This window comes from Pelobates fuscus, chromosome 6 (genome assembly GCF_036172605.1).
Source record: "Pelobates fuscus isolate aPelFus1 chromosome 6, aPelFus1.pri, whole genome shotgun sequence".
NCBI classification, from domain to species: domain Eukaryota; kingdom Metazoa; phylum Chordata; class Amphibia; order Anura; family Pelobatidae; genus Pelobates; species Pelobates fuscus.
In genome coordinates this window covers 12,921,907-12,936,241 of record NC_086322.1, presented here as the reverse complement: position 1 = coordinate 12,936,241, position 14,335 = coordinate 12,921,907, and the positions used below count along the sequence as shown (strand labels likewise).

The 14,335-nt window shown below is 44.3% G+C and overlaps 1 protein-coding gene across 2 annotated transcripts in view; it reads left to right on the top strand.

Annotated features, from left to right (window-relative positions):
* Positions 1-2,640, top strand: part of LOC134615280 (uncharacterized) — a 58,127-nt gene extending 55,487 nt beyond the window's left edge. For both annotated transcript variants that reach the window (XM_063459774.1, XM_063459775.1), the window contains exons 8-9: positions 1,316-1,420; positions 2,080-2,640. In XM_063459774.1, coding sequence (XP_063315844.1) covers positions 1,316-1,420; positions 2,080-2,459 — 485 coding nt within the window. In that variant the 3' untranslated portion in view covers positions 2,460-2,640. The remainder of the gene's footprint in view (positions 1-1,315; positions 1,421-2,079) is intronic.
* The last annotated feature ends 11,695 nt before the right edge of the window (positions 2,641-14,335 follow it).

The window sequence follows — 14,335 nt, the reverse complement described above, 5'->3', positions numbered from 1 at the left end:
ACACACACATGGTCGCAGACACACACAAACAGTTAAAGTCACACACAGCTACAGGCAGCATTACACAGTGACATGCACACAGTCACAGACAGACAGTCACACACATGGTTACATGCAACATCAGTCACATGCAGACAGTCACACACATAGTTATAGGCAGGCAGTTACACACACAGTCAGTTACAGGTAGCCACCCACAGTTACAGGCAGTCACATATACAGTCACACACACACACAGTCACAGGCAGACAGTCACACACACAGTTACAGGCAGCATCACACAGTCAGAGGCAGACAGTCACACGCACACAGTCACGGACAGTAACACACACGGTTAAAGGCAACATCACACAATCACATGCAGACAGTCACACATGGTTAAAGGCAACATCACACAATCACATGCAGACAGTCACACACACAGTTATAGGTAAACACTTACACAGTCAGTTACAGTTAAACACACAGTCAGTTACAGTTAGTCACACACAGTTGTAGCCAGACAGTCACGCACACAGTTACAGGCAGACAGTCACATATGTAGTCACACACACACTCACAGGCAGAAAGTCACACACACACACACAGACAGTTACAGGCAGCATCGCCAGGCATCATCACACACTCACAGGCACATAGTCACACACACACACGGTTACAGGCAGACAGTCACACACACACAGACCCACACACACACACAGAGTTGCAGGCATACAGTCTCACACACATTCAGGTACAGGCAGACAGTCACACACACACACAAACATAGCCACAGGCAGTCATACACACACACACAGTAACAGACAGGAAGAAAGTCACACACACACACACACACACTCACTCTTACTTACAGACAGCTGGAGGAGGAGTGGATTCACTGAAGTCCTTCCCTGTAGCCTGTTAGTTGGAGAAGCAGTGATTCCTTATTGCTTCACCTCCATGTCTAGCAGTAACAGCAGCGGGTAAGGGTCGTGTTAAGCCCAACCCCCGCTGCCGGTTTGGCTCCGCCCTGACTTTCATTATCCCCGCCCCCACTTTCCATCCATGCGGCCAGTTCAGCTGGTAATTGCTGGTCTCTGCGGATGTGAGCTGTGCCGGCTGCCATGGGGCACTGTGCGGCCGCACAGCTCACACATCCCCTTCCAGCACCCAGACCAGGGTCATGGCTCCCCACCTGGTGGCACCCGGGGGGTACCCCACCCCCCGACCTCCCTTAGTATGCCACTGACTGAAAGTGATACAGGTTGTCTCCTGGTACACGGACAGGCTAATTCAGGTGCATCTGATGATTTTTATTTCTCCACGTCTCTTACAGATAAAGACATTTGTATGAAGATACTATTTAAACAAGGCTGGATATGGATTTCCTCCCTAGTCCCTGTTTTCATCACCATTGCATTGTATCTGATCTCATTTTTCTGTAAGTATCTTCCTTTTTATTACTGTATAGGAGAGATTACATATGTCACATCTGACCTACCAGCCTTGCTTAGCTGTATACAATTGTGGTAATAATTAAAGAGTTACTCCAATCACCACGAGCACCTCTCGATTTCAAGTGAAACCAAGAGGCTGCACTCTGAACATGCATACTTGGGGCCAATTAATACAACATATAAAATACAGAATCCAGCGCACTAGCTCATTCACAAAACAGCAATTATAAGTCTCCCTGAATGTAATATTTTTGTATAAAAACACCTCACCTAGTCGAAGTGGGGCAATTCACTATGAAACGCTGCACATATATAAATTTGTAAGGGTTGTAATTCTATCCCCAATGAGTAATTGGAGTATCGTTAGCCAGCCGGCAATGAGAGTTTTAGACTGGCCAATATCAATTCTGTACGTATTTGGTTTAGCGTGCCAGCGTCAGAAAACCAATGGCAGCATGGTCCCCCCTCCGTGCTTCTCATGTTCTCTCTCAGCCCGCCCTCCCTAACATCCGTTCTTAACATCATGGAGGGGTGACATCAGTTGAGGGTGATTGGCTTCAGGAAGAATATATATATATGCTTTTTGGATGGAGTAATCCTTTGAGAGATTTAGAATGTCTAACTTGGTATATTACCATTACAGATCTAAAAGCCAAATCAAGGGAAAATGTGTCATCTGATGAGGTTAGATTCCGAAACCTACCATCTGAAGATGACCCTGCAAAATGTGACATGAATGAGACAGTAGACAATGATCTCACTGCATGCAAAGATGATAATGGCTTGGATAAGGAATGCGTTGGTTTTAGTAAAGAAAATACTTATTCTAAAGACAAGGAGGTCAGTGAAGAAATGAAACCGTGCTCTGAGGAAACTCCTTTCTGCAAGACTGAAAGTCCACAAGAGATCACTAACACAGGACAATCTATTGGAATTGATGGAGGTCAAGATGGGACTTTCCACGCTGGTGATTTCAGAGAAGTAGGACAGAGGTCTGCTGGAGACTCTGTGGCAAACGGGTGATATTTAAAAAAAACAAACTGTAGTGATTATTTTCAGGTCTTAAATACAGTATGGAAATCATATACTGCATGCTGTTAATGGTTCCCTCTCATGCCAGATCTATAAAGTCATTTGACACAAAAAAGTAAATAAAATAGAACATTGGTGGGTCAGGCATGGGTCAATATGGCTGAAGTTGCAGTACATGCACCCTTAACATAAATAAAAACAAAGAACGTGTAGGTCGAAATGTTGCGGTGAGACATTGGGTTTGAATAAATTGCCTTCTTGAACCTTGGAGTGCCTGAACCTCTCTGGGTTTTCTGTATATGAACACTGATCAGGATGATCTTTGACATGAATGGTCATATAAAGGCTTATTTTATCAATTAGGAAGACCAACCAGAAAGTGAAAAATAGAAGGGAATGGCTAAAAGCAGTAGAAATGTATTTAATTTCTGTCCTGCTGATGTATTGAACATTTTGCATAGACTGTGTATGTTAGAATGTTGTTTGGCGGGAACAGCATTTTTAGAGAGGTGTTTTTTAATATATATTTCATCAGCCTATGGTTACCATGTTCACTGATGTGTTACATGAAGTATAATTTTAATATATTGATGCATTTATTAATATAATACAAAAGACCTGATAAAATAATCCTACAATATAGAAGAAAACCCAGTAACATGTGTATCACTGTTTGATACTTCTGTGCAAATCTGTTTGTTGGTAATTGCAAGACATTATTATATTTGCCAGACTGCAGAATAATCAGTATAACCATGATCAGTGATTTTTGATACTCTTAAAAACCAACAGGATTATGTGAAGATCACTCCCCGTGCAAGAGTGTGAGAGGTCACAAGTTTATTTGTTTTTAATATTTTTCTACTGTATAACTGTCTATTTACTACGGGACTGTCTCTTTTTATCATCCTAATTTGGGGGCCTTTCCCACTCCTCTGTAGGCAGTGGTAATTTTTATTTATTTGTACAACATAGAAGATCCATGTGGCGAAACCAACCTCGCCACTGTTCACTGGAGAAGCCTGGTTGCCCGCCTGCTGCCTTTGGACTATGGCCCTGGGAGATTGGGCCCTTTAAAAAGTGTTCGGCCCTAACAGAGTGCGTGTCACTCATTCTGGCCCTTTAAATATTGTGGGAGAAGGATTGGCACTTTTTATATGGCACTTCGGATGCAGCCGAAGTGCCGAAGTTGTCGAAGTTGCCGAAGCGCTGAAGTTACCGAAGTTGTCGAAGTGACCGGCATCAGACAAAGGACCACGTGGCGGCGGCCATTTTAACTTTAAACACCGCCGACCCTTACCATCGACTCCACTTCGACTAAAGTTGAAGTACCGGCAACACTTCAAACGGGACTTAGCTGTTTTTATACAGGAAATTGACCGATCGCACAGCCCAAATCCATGGAACTGTTTTGGGCAAGAAAATGTGCTTGCGGTCGGTCATAAAAGAACTTCCGTCTAACTTTTTATCCACTGAAGGGATTGGTATGATTTTTGAGAGTGTTTATGTTTAAAGTATGCTGAGTCTGAATATGTTATTTATGAAGATTAGATGTATGGTTTTAGAGTTATGAAAGTTGGATAGAAAGTATGTTTTAACTGTGTGTAATTGAGTTTCCTCTCAGGATAAGGGGAGGGAATATGTGGGATGTAACTGTGATATGATTGGTTGTTTTATCCCTCCCTATGGGCGGTCCTGTATTTGCAACAACTGTAATAAAAACCAGGATGGGTGTCCCAGCACCTGAGTTTCTGCTTGACCCTCAAAGTGAAGTGTTGTCTCATTCTTGGGGGGAATTTGACTGTATGCCGATTGCCAGGAGTGTAAGCTGTTCGTATTGCTTTTCCTGTTCGGCTGCTTCCAGGGTTCGTGTGTCTCTTGTTCGAGAGTTGGTGAATACGTGCAGTTTGGAGTTCGGGAGGTTGGTGATTGCAGTAACTGCTGGTCTGTCTGGGAAGGGGATTACTAAACGTTTTTTATCCCCTTGTGAGCGAAACGGTCCGTTACAATCCAAATATTCACAGCTCACATTTTGACCCTGCTATGAAGTATTACGGCCCTTTACAAATTGGGGATAATTATAATATGTAAATAGTGGGGATCGACCGATATTGATTTTTTTGTAGAGCCGATACTGATAATCTGTGAACCTTCAGGCCGATAGCCGATAACTTACTGATATTCTGTAAATTTACCATTTTGAAATAGGTAAATGCATAAAATGTACATGCCACATGTAGTGGATGTAGTGTGTTTAGACAGGGGAGCTATGTGTGTTTGTGTAGCGTGTGTAGTGGATGCAGTGTGTATTTGTGTAGTGTGTGTGTATATAATGAATGCATAGAGTGTTTGTGTAGTGTGTATAGTGGATGCAGTGAGTGTGTGTAGTGTGTATTTAATGAATGCAGAGTATGTGTGTTTGTGTAGTGTGTGTAAAGTGAATGCAGTGTATATGTGTAGTGTGCCTAAAGTGAATGCAGTATGTGTGTGTGGTGTGCGTAAAGTGAATGCAGTGTGTGTAGTGAATGCAGTGTGTGTATATACTGAATGCAGTGTGGTTGTGTAGTGTGTGTATATAATGAACGAAGAGTGTGTGGTTGTGTAGAACATAGAATGTGACGGCAGATAAGAACCATCGACCAATCTAGTGTGCCCAATTTTCTAAATACTTTCATTAGTCCCTGGCCTTATCTTATAGTTAGGATAGCCTTATGCCTATCCCACACATGCTTAAACTCCTTTACTGTGTTAACCTCTACCACTTCAGCTGGAAGGCTGTCAGGGTACCTGTTGTCTCTACCTCAGAGGAGGTGAGATACTGAGAATTCCGTCCTCTCAGAGGAACTGACTCGCTCGTTCCTCGCGGTCATTTCGGCCGTTTACACGCCGGACACCTCTGATCCGCCTCCTTTTATGACGCGGCTCTAGTAGCCGACGTCATGACGATTAGCCGTTCCGACCTGTCAATCAGTCCTGAGCTCGAATCAGGACTCGTCGGGGGCGTGATCATCTATTTGGAACCAGGGTATATAATGAGGTTTTGTGTATTGGTTCATTGCCCTGTCGTGGTTCTAGCTAGTCTAGTCACTCAGCGCTCTTACCTCTATTTGACTCTTTGGTTCTGATCCGGCTTGTTTATTCTACTCTGCTTACCTCTGTCTCCCTTTTGACCCGGCTTGTCTCTCGTTTACCTGCTCTCTCGTTCCCTCGACCTCGGCTTGTCTCTAGACCATTCTTTGCTTACTCCTTACGTTAGTCCGGCCATTCTAAGGTCCGGTATACGTAACTTCTCCTGTTTGTACTCTGCGTGTTGGATCCCTGTCCTGATCCTGACAAAGGCTATTCCATGCATCCACTACCCTCTCAGTAAAGTAATACTTCCTGATATTATTTTTAAACCTTTCTTGAACGTATATTGTTAAGAAAGTGATACCGGAGAAACTGACGGAAGCCAAGCACAGAGAGATGGACACAGGTTTCTTCAGGAAGGAAGAGATTCTTTATTGGATCACCGATCGGGACTCAGAGGGACTAACGTCACCAAAATACAGCAAGTTCTGAGCCCCGGACAATAGTGCAGGCTCCTTATATAGGCACATAACTCCTCCCATATTAAGCTCCACCCGCACATTCTCTTAACCAATCAACACAAATAAGAATTAACTTCCTGTTTGACCGCATGGCTTGTCCAGCACAATGGAGGAGGGGAATACTATATCCTGTATTCTTGCACATGCTCCGTACACTACTGATCGTATCTTGCCTCGTGCATCCAACTGATCGATACGTCAGCATATGCACGTACACATGCCACGTGGTAATCTCGGCCTACTAAATTTATTTTTACCGAGATTCCACCACATTCCCCCCTTTGATGCCTCTTGATATTTTACAATTACTTGAGGCATCACTTAACCTTAGTTTTGCTTACACCGCAAGTTACCTTGAACCAGACCAGACTTATCTTATGATGTGAATCTTCAACATTCATCTTCTTGCATTGGTTCTCCCTGATCTAAAGCCTTATACTTATAAATCGCCATTATCTGTGCAGCAGCCTTCCTCTCTGCTATACTTCCTATCAGGCTTTGCACAGACCTAACTACTAGGGGTATAAGACACGGTAGGAGTAGACACAACAATAAAATCAGTAGGACTCCACCTACCACTGCCTTAAGCCCTCCAAACCACTCATACCAGCTACCAAACCAACTACTTGGATTGTACCCTTTCCATACCTGAGTAGGCACATGCGCTAGTTTAACCATATGGCTAGTAAGCTCAGCTATTGCTTGCCCTTCGTCATCTATTTGAAGACAGCAATTGCTTAGGTTAAACTTCCCACATACACCTCCCTCTACTGCCAAAAGGTAATCCAAGGCTAATCTATTTTGGTATACTGCTGTCCTCATCCTGGTATTATGTTTCACTAGGAGATTGAGCGCTTGTGATGTCTCATTTGTGATAATCTCAACCACCGCCTGTAATCTTATAATGCGGTTGAGCATATAAATAGGGGTTCTATAACCAAAGGTACCATCTTCTGCCCACGTGGCTGGCCCATAATAATCTATGATACGCTGGGGAGGCCATTCATTATCTTCCCAGGTGCCTATCTCTAAGGGTCCCCTTTTCTTCCTATGATTCACATCATACACTTTAACACCTAAAGTCTCACCTGTTTCAATGGGTAACAAGAAGAAGGATGGTTTGAGCATACCCAACACACATGCCCCTTCCCAGTCCTGTGGCAACTCCGAATAGGCTTTCTTACCACAGATCCAGTACAAATTTGCTGGGGCTCTCCAGGTAGATGTGATGGATAAATCAAACCACACATCCTTTAAACTGGCATATCTAGCAAACGGGTTAGATGGTTCTGAGACATTTGAAGCCGACCACCAAGTTGTATTTTTAGTATCATCATCATAAGCTTTTTGCCCTAGACAAGTTAATTCTCCTACAGAAGTATTATACATTATTCCTTTCCTTGCTATGCAAACATAACCTATGATGGAGGTCTTTAATCTCCACTCAGATTTACCTCTAACACTCATATGATAATCGGCTTGTGTAGATATTAATTGGTCAACTGCCTCAGAACCGGACATTACCTCCTTTGCTTCCCAAGGCCATTGGTCTCCCATGTTAGTACCTCCACACACATAGCAGTTGGTAACATTAAGACTACCGGCAATACTTTCAGCTAGGTCAATGAACAGGTTCTTAGCATTATGGGGGATCTTGTTATCTATACTCATCTCTTCATAAAAGGAATGGTATACTTGATGAGTCTGGGAGGATACCGTATCAGTCTCTATTCCTATAAACAATAATGTCCCAGGATCTAAACCCGTCCCGTATATCTGGAACCCAAATAAATTTCCATACTTATCTAAGAACTTGTCGGGGTTATTAATAAGTATATGGACTGGGTTGCATTCCATAGACTTACAATATGGGCTAGTCGGCAACTTAGTCACTATCATGTCTTTGTCTACTGTCTGTCCCCAAGTCGCCCACCCCACACAAGACCAATATGGACAAAAGTTATAGTCTTTATTTGGGCATCTAGGACTCACATATTTATTTTTGCTACTGGGACAAATGTATTTATCGTTAGACCCATACGTCCTCTCCCATCTAAGATCCCCACATACATTCCACGGTTTTCTACCACTCGATATCGCTTTACACGCATCAAATAGCAGAACACCCGACGAATGTACGGATTCTAACACCGTCTTATTAATTAGGGTCCCCTGAGGATCTCCATTCCTGAGAGTCAACCAAATTGTACGAGGTTGATACTCTGGACTGAAGCACTTAGGTTCTCCTACTCCTAAATGGCACACACTATAGTCTATATTTAGGTATCTACATTTTGATACCTCTCCTTTACACTCGTACTGTGAATGCCAAATTAGGGTTTGGGAAATATGGTTACCTGTTCTCGTAGTCTTAATGCATACCTCACAGCTAGGAGTGTCGGTACCTCTACCTTCCTGAATATAAAAACACATGTAAATAAACACAATCAGAAGCACATCTTTCGCCGTCATCCTCAGTCTTCGTCCGTGCGATGGAACCTCAGCTTCCAGGATGTGAGGGCTGCAGGGAATGGAGTTCTGCTCGTCTTCACAGGTGTCCCTTCGAGACTTTCCTGGCTTATACACTATGTGATGGTAAGCGGACAGGCTTTATTATGGCCTTCTCACTCACACCTATAACAATAAAATTTGTAATCCACAATAATTCCTCGTTACTCCGACTGAGTAGTGCGTTTCAACCGGATCTTGCAGGGATTCTCTGGATCTGCTGTAACTTGCCAAGAATCGACTGCTGCTGGCTTAACCCTGGAGTGATGTATCCACGGAGTCACTTCGGCTACTTTTATCGCTGTAGGGGTAGACAAAAGAACAACATAAGGACCTCTCCACTTAGGCCCTAACGGTACATTATTCCACTCTTTAATCCACACTTGGTCTCCTGGATGATAACTATGAACAGGGGGATAAATATTCACAGGTAATCTATCTTGTACCCATTTCTGTACCTCCTCCATAGTCTTACCCAACTCTACAACCTGCTGCCGGGTAATTCCTTCTCCCAACTGACTCAAATCCCCCCTTAAGTTACCAAGTACGGGAGGTGGTCGTCCATACATAATTTCAAAAGGAGAGAGGCCCATCCTTCTGGTAGGGGTACTGCGGATTCGCAATAGAGCTATAGGTAAGAGAACGTTCCACTTAAGTTGGGTTTCCTGACACATTTTAGCCAACTGGTTCTTAATAGTTCTATTCATTCTCTCTACCTTACCAGAACTCTGGGGTCTATATGCAGTATGAAGCCTCCACTTTATACCAAGCATATGAGTCAGTTGTTGTAGGCACTGGTGAACAAAAGCTGGACCATTGTCCGACCCTATAGAACAGGGTAGTCCATATCGGGGTATTATTTCTCGTAGCAGGAATCTCACAACTTCTCCTGCTTTCTCTGTACGAGTAGGACATGCTTCTACCCAGCCTGAATAGGTGCACACAATTACCAGCAGGTAACGATGTCCACCCGATTTAGGCATCACTGTAAAGTCTATTTGTAGATCGGACATGGGGAGTCCCCCCATAAACTGGACTCCTGGTGGCTTTACTGGTCCTTGTCTTGCATTATTTTTAGCACACGTTACACATCTACGTACAATGGCCTGAGTCAAGTTGGACAATCTTGGTATGTAGAAATGTTTCCTGAGAGATTCTTCTGTACTGTCTCTCCCAGAATGTGTCCCGTTATGATAGTTCTGGACAATTTCTACTGCTAGTGATGCTGGTATAACTATTCTTCCATCTTCTAGCTGATACCACTTGTTCTCCAAATACTTTCCCGGTTCAGTCTTTAACCACTCCTCTTCTTGAGCTGTATAAACTGGAGTCCATTGGGACAGTGGAGTTGGTATAAGAGCAGCTATATGCCCCACATACTCCTGTCTTCCTGATTCAGCAGCACGCTTAGCTGCACTATCTGCCATCCGATTTCCCTTGGTTACATCACCATCTCCTCTCAGATGCGCTCGACAATGTATGATACCGACTTCTTTCGGCTCCCACACTGCTTCCAATAGTTGTAGGATTTCAGCTGCGTATTTGATTTCTTTGCCTTCTGAATTCAGTAGTCCTCTTTCTTTATACAAAGCTCCGTGGGCATGAGTGGTTAAAAACGCATACTTAGAGTCCGTATAGATATTCACTCTTAAACCTTCAGCCAATTGTAACGCTCGTGTTAGTGCTATTAATTCTGCCTTTTGTGCTGATGTTCCTTTTGCCAGTGGCCGAGCTTCTATTACCTTGTCTATTGTTGTTACTGCATATCCTGCATAGCGGATCCCTTCTTTCACATAACTACTGCCGTCTGTATAATATTGAACATCGGGGTTCTGGATGGGAAAATCACGAAGATCTGGTCTACTTGAAAATACTTCATCCATTACTTCCAAACAATCATGTTGACTTTCAGTAGGTTGCGGCAAAAGGGTATCTGGATTTAAGGTGTTTACAGTCTCTAAATGCACTCTTGGGTTTTCACACAACATTGCTTGATACTTGGTCATACGGCTATTACTAAACCAATGATTTCCTTTGTAATCCAACAACGTCTGTACTGCATGTGGGACTCGTACATAAAGTTCTTGACCCAGAGTGAGTTTATCGGCTTCAGCTACTAGCAGGGCGGCTGCAGCTACTGCTCTTAGACAAGGTGGAAGTCCGCTGGCCACTGCATCCAGTTGCTTAGACATGTAGGCAACAGGTCTTTGCCATGATCCCAAGTACTGTGTCAATACTCCCACAGCCATTCTTCTTTGCTCATGTACGTATAAGTAGAATGGTCGTGTGTGATCAGGTAGACCTAATGCTGGGGCACTCATCAAAGCCTTCTTCACATCTTCAAATGCCGTTTGCTGTTCTTGGGTCCATAAGAAGGGGTCATGCTCTGTACCTTTGATGGCTGCGTACAGAGGTTTTGCCAGTATCGCATAGCTGGGAATCCATATCCTACAGAAGCCTGCTGCCCCCAAGAATTCTCGCACTTGTCTTCTATTCTTGGGTATTGGTATTTGGCAGACAGCTTCTTTTCTCTCTGGCCCCATAATCCTTTGACCTTCAGAGATATGGAATCCCAGATACTTGACAGTTGGCAAACACAACTGAGCCTTCTTTCTAGACACCTTGTATCCTGCCTTCCAGAGAATGTGTAGTAGATCGTGCGTTGCTTGCTGACATTTTTCCTTTGTAACTGCTGCTATCAACAAGTCATCTACATATTGTAACAATACACACTCTCCTGGGATGGACTCGAAATCCAGTAGATCTTGACTTAGAGCTGAACCAAATAGGGTAGGTGAATTTTTAAACCCTTGGGGCAGTCTTGTCCAAGTCATTTGGCGTTTTGAGCCCGTTACAGCATTCTCCCATTGGAAAGCGAAAATACATTGACTTTCTGCGGCAATTCGGAGGCAAAAGAAGGCATCTTTGAGGTCTAAGACTGTGAAATAAGTAGCCCCGCCCGGAATTAAAGCAAGCAGGTTATATGGATTGGGCACGACTGGATGTATACTAACAACCGCATCATTGACTGCTCTCAAGTCCTGCACAGGTCGATACTCATCTGTACCGGGCTTTTGAACAGGCAACAATGGGGTGTTCCAGGGGGAAGTACAGAATTTTAGGATACCATACCGTATGAATTTATCCAGATAGGATTGGATGTTCTTCTTAGCCTTCTGTGGGATGTGGTATTGTCTTAGGCTTACTGGATAAACCCCAAGTTTCAGTTCAATTTTTATAGGTGGAATATTGCGGGCCAGTCCTGGTGGGTTGTTCTCTGCCCAAACTCCTGGTATGTTAAACAATGTCTCATCACTCCTAGGGTTTTGGCTAGTCAACACTGTATAAAGTCGCCACTCTTCTTCCTTTGGTACAGATAAAGTCATAATACCTGAAGGTCCATTAAACTTTAAAGATGTTGTTCCATTTGGTAGGAACGTAATCTGCGCTTGTAATTTTGATAGCATATCACGTCCCAGCAATTGGACTGGACATTCAGGCATATAAAGGAATTGATGTTTTACTACGTGGCCTCCCAATGTACAGAGTCGACTTTTAAGAACCGGTTTTTCAGCACTTCTTCCAGTTGCTCCTATCACAGTAATAGTCCTTCCAGATGGAGGAGCAACTAGATTAGTCACCACTGAATGTTCAGCACCAGTGTCGATCATGAACGCACTCCTTTTTCCCCCTATTGATACATCGACCATAGGCTCCGCTCGACCAAGGGGGATGGAGCCCGGTCGGTATCAATAGTCCTCCATGACCGTGTCAGCCAATCCTACAAAGTCCCTACCTTCTCTATCGCGGGACCTTTGCGCTGCTGGAATATACCTGTCTTCCCTAACACTTCCTCTGTTCCCATTACTCCCTCTATAACCATTACTCCCTCCGGGGCCTCCTCTACCTCTCGCTCTGCCTCTAAAGTTTCCGTAACCTGACCTAGGTCTGTCTCTCTCAGACTGTTCCCTTCGCGGGCACTCATTTCTCCAATGCCCTTCTTCCCTACAGTAAGCGCACTGATTCCTACTTAGAGGTTCCTCATTCCACTTACTATCGCCTCTATCCGGGCCCCGTCTATCTACGCCTGCGATCGCTACCGCTAGCATATCAGCCTTTTTACGCATCTTGCGCTCTTCCTCTTTCTTACTTTCTGTATCCCTGTTCATATAAACCTTATTTGCTACCTCCATTAGTTGGGTGATGGACATACCTGCAAACCCTTCTAACTTTTGTAGCTTGCGCTTAATATCTCCGTATGCTTGGCTGACAAAGGCGTAGTTAACCATTCGGGAATTGTCTGCGTCTTCCGGATTAAAGGGGGTGTACAAGCGGTACGCCTCCAATAATCGGTCATAAAAGACACTGGGCGCTTCATCGCTTTTCTGAATCACCTCAACTGTCTTCGACATGTTAATGGCTTTCTTTCCTCCTGCTTTCATGCCAGCAATTATAGCGTCTCTATAGGCTCTGAGTTGAACCATATCAGCACCATTTACGTTCCAATCGGGATCAGTATTGGGATAATGTGTTGCGGCCCATGCTGCTGGATTAGCTTGGTTCAAAGCACGGGCTCTATCTTCTAATGCTTTAATGGCTGCTTGATTTATTCTTGTCCTTTCCTCATTGTTAAATAAAGTCATTAATAACTGCTGGCAATCAGCCCATGTCGGATTATGCGTCTGTACTATTGAGGTGAACAGATCAGTCATGGCTTGTGGTTTCTCAGTATACGAGGAATTATGGGTCTTCCAGTTTAAAAGGTCGGTAGTGGTAAATGGGACATATACGAAGACTGGGTCAGCGTGTGCCATTTGACCTGCGGCATCGATATAAGCTGACCCGGGATTTAGGCGAAGAGGCATCTGATAATGCTTTAATTGTTGGGCACCAGTCAACTGTCGGGTTTGGATGGGGCTACGTAGAGAGGCGTCAGTCATGGGTTCCGGTCGGGGAGAGATAGGGTATGGGGATGTGGGAGGTTGGTTTTGTGAAAAGGTCGTAAATAAAACACTTCGAGCCGAGCTAGATGAAGCTTGACCGGAAGTCTGAAGTGGCGCCAAATCAGGATATTCGTTTTTAATGGGGGTGGGTTCTGGTTCCGGAAGGGGAGATTTAGTACGAGGGGGGGTGGATCCTGTACTGGAGGAGGAAGCGGAAGTGGATGAGGGTAATGAGGGGAGGGGTGCAGGGCTTCCTGCGTTTGCGTCACTTCTTCTTAACGGAAAGTAAGGGGGCGGCAAAGGGATCTCGGACTCAGGGGGCGTGTCCAAAATGGGCCTAACACCGGTCCTAGTGGACGAACAAGTCCTAGCTACCATGAGGCGACACTGCTCCTCGTGGCATGTCTGGAGCCATTTTGGCGAGTCATTTACGGCCTGTCTCCAACAGTCAATATAAGGAAACTGGCCGTAAAGTTCAGGCCTACCTGATACAGCCACGTGTAAGCGCTGTACCAGAGTTGGATCCAAACTGCCACGTGGCGGCCATGCCGCAACCAAAGTAGGCCACTCCCTAGTACACAAAGTGACCAAACGTACAGGAGACATCTTTACCCCAAAATCACAAATTTTAAGTCCCTTTTTAAAATTCTTCACCATACAACCTAAGGGATCCGGAATCGTTGACTGCGACGCACCCATACTTAACAATGGAACGTCGTCGACAACGGATACTATGCACGCGTACTATTCAACAGTCACACCCGTTTCCTCTGGCAACAGCACCACGTGGTACGGTTACCAAGTGAAACGTACACAATAACAATAA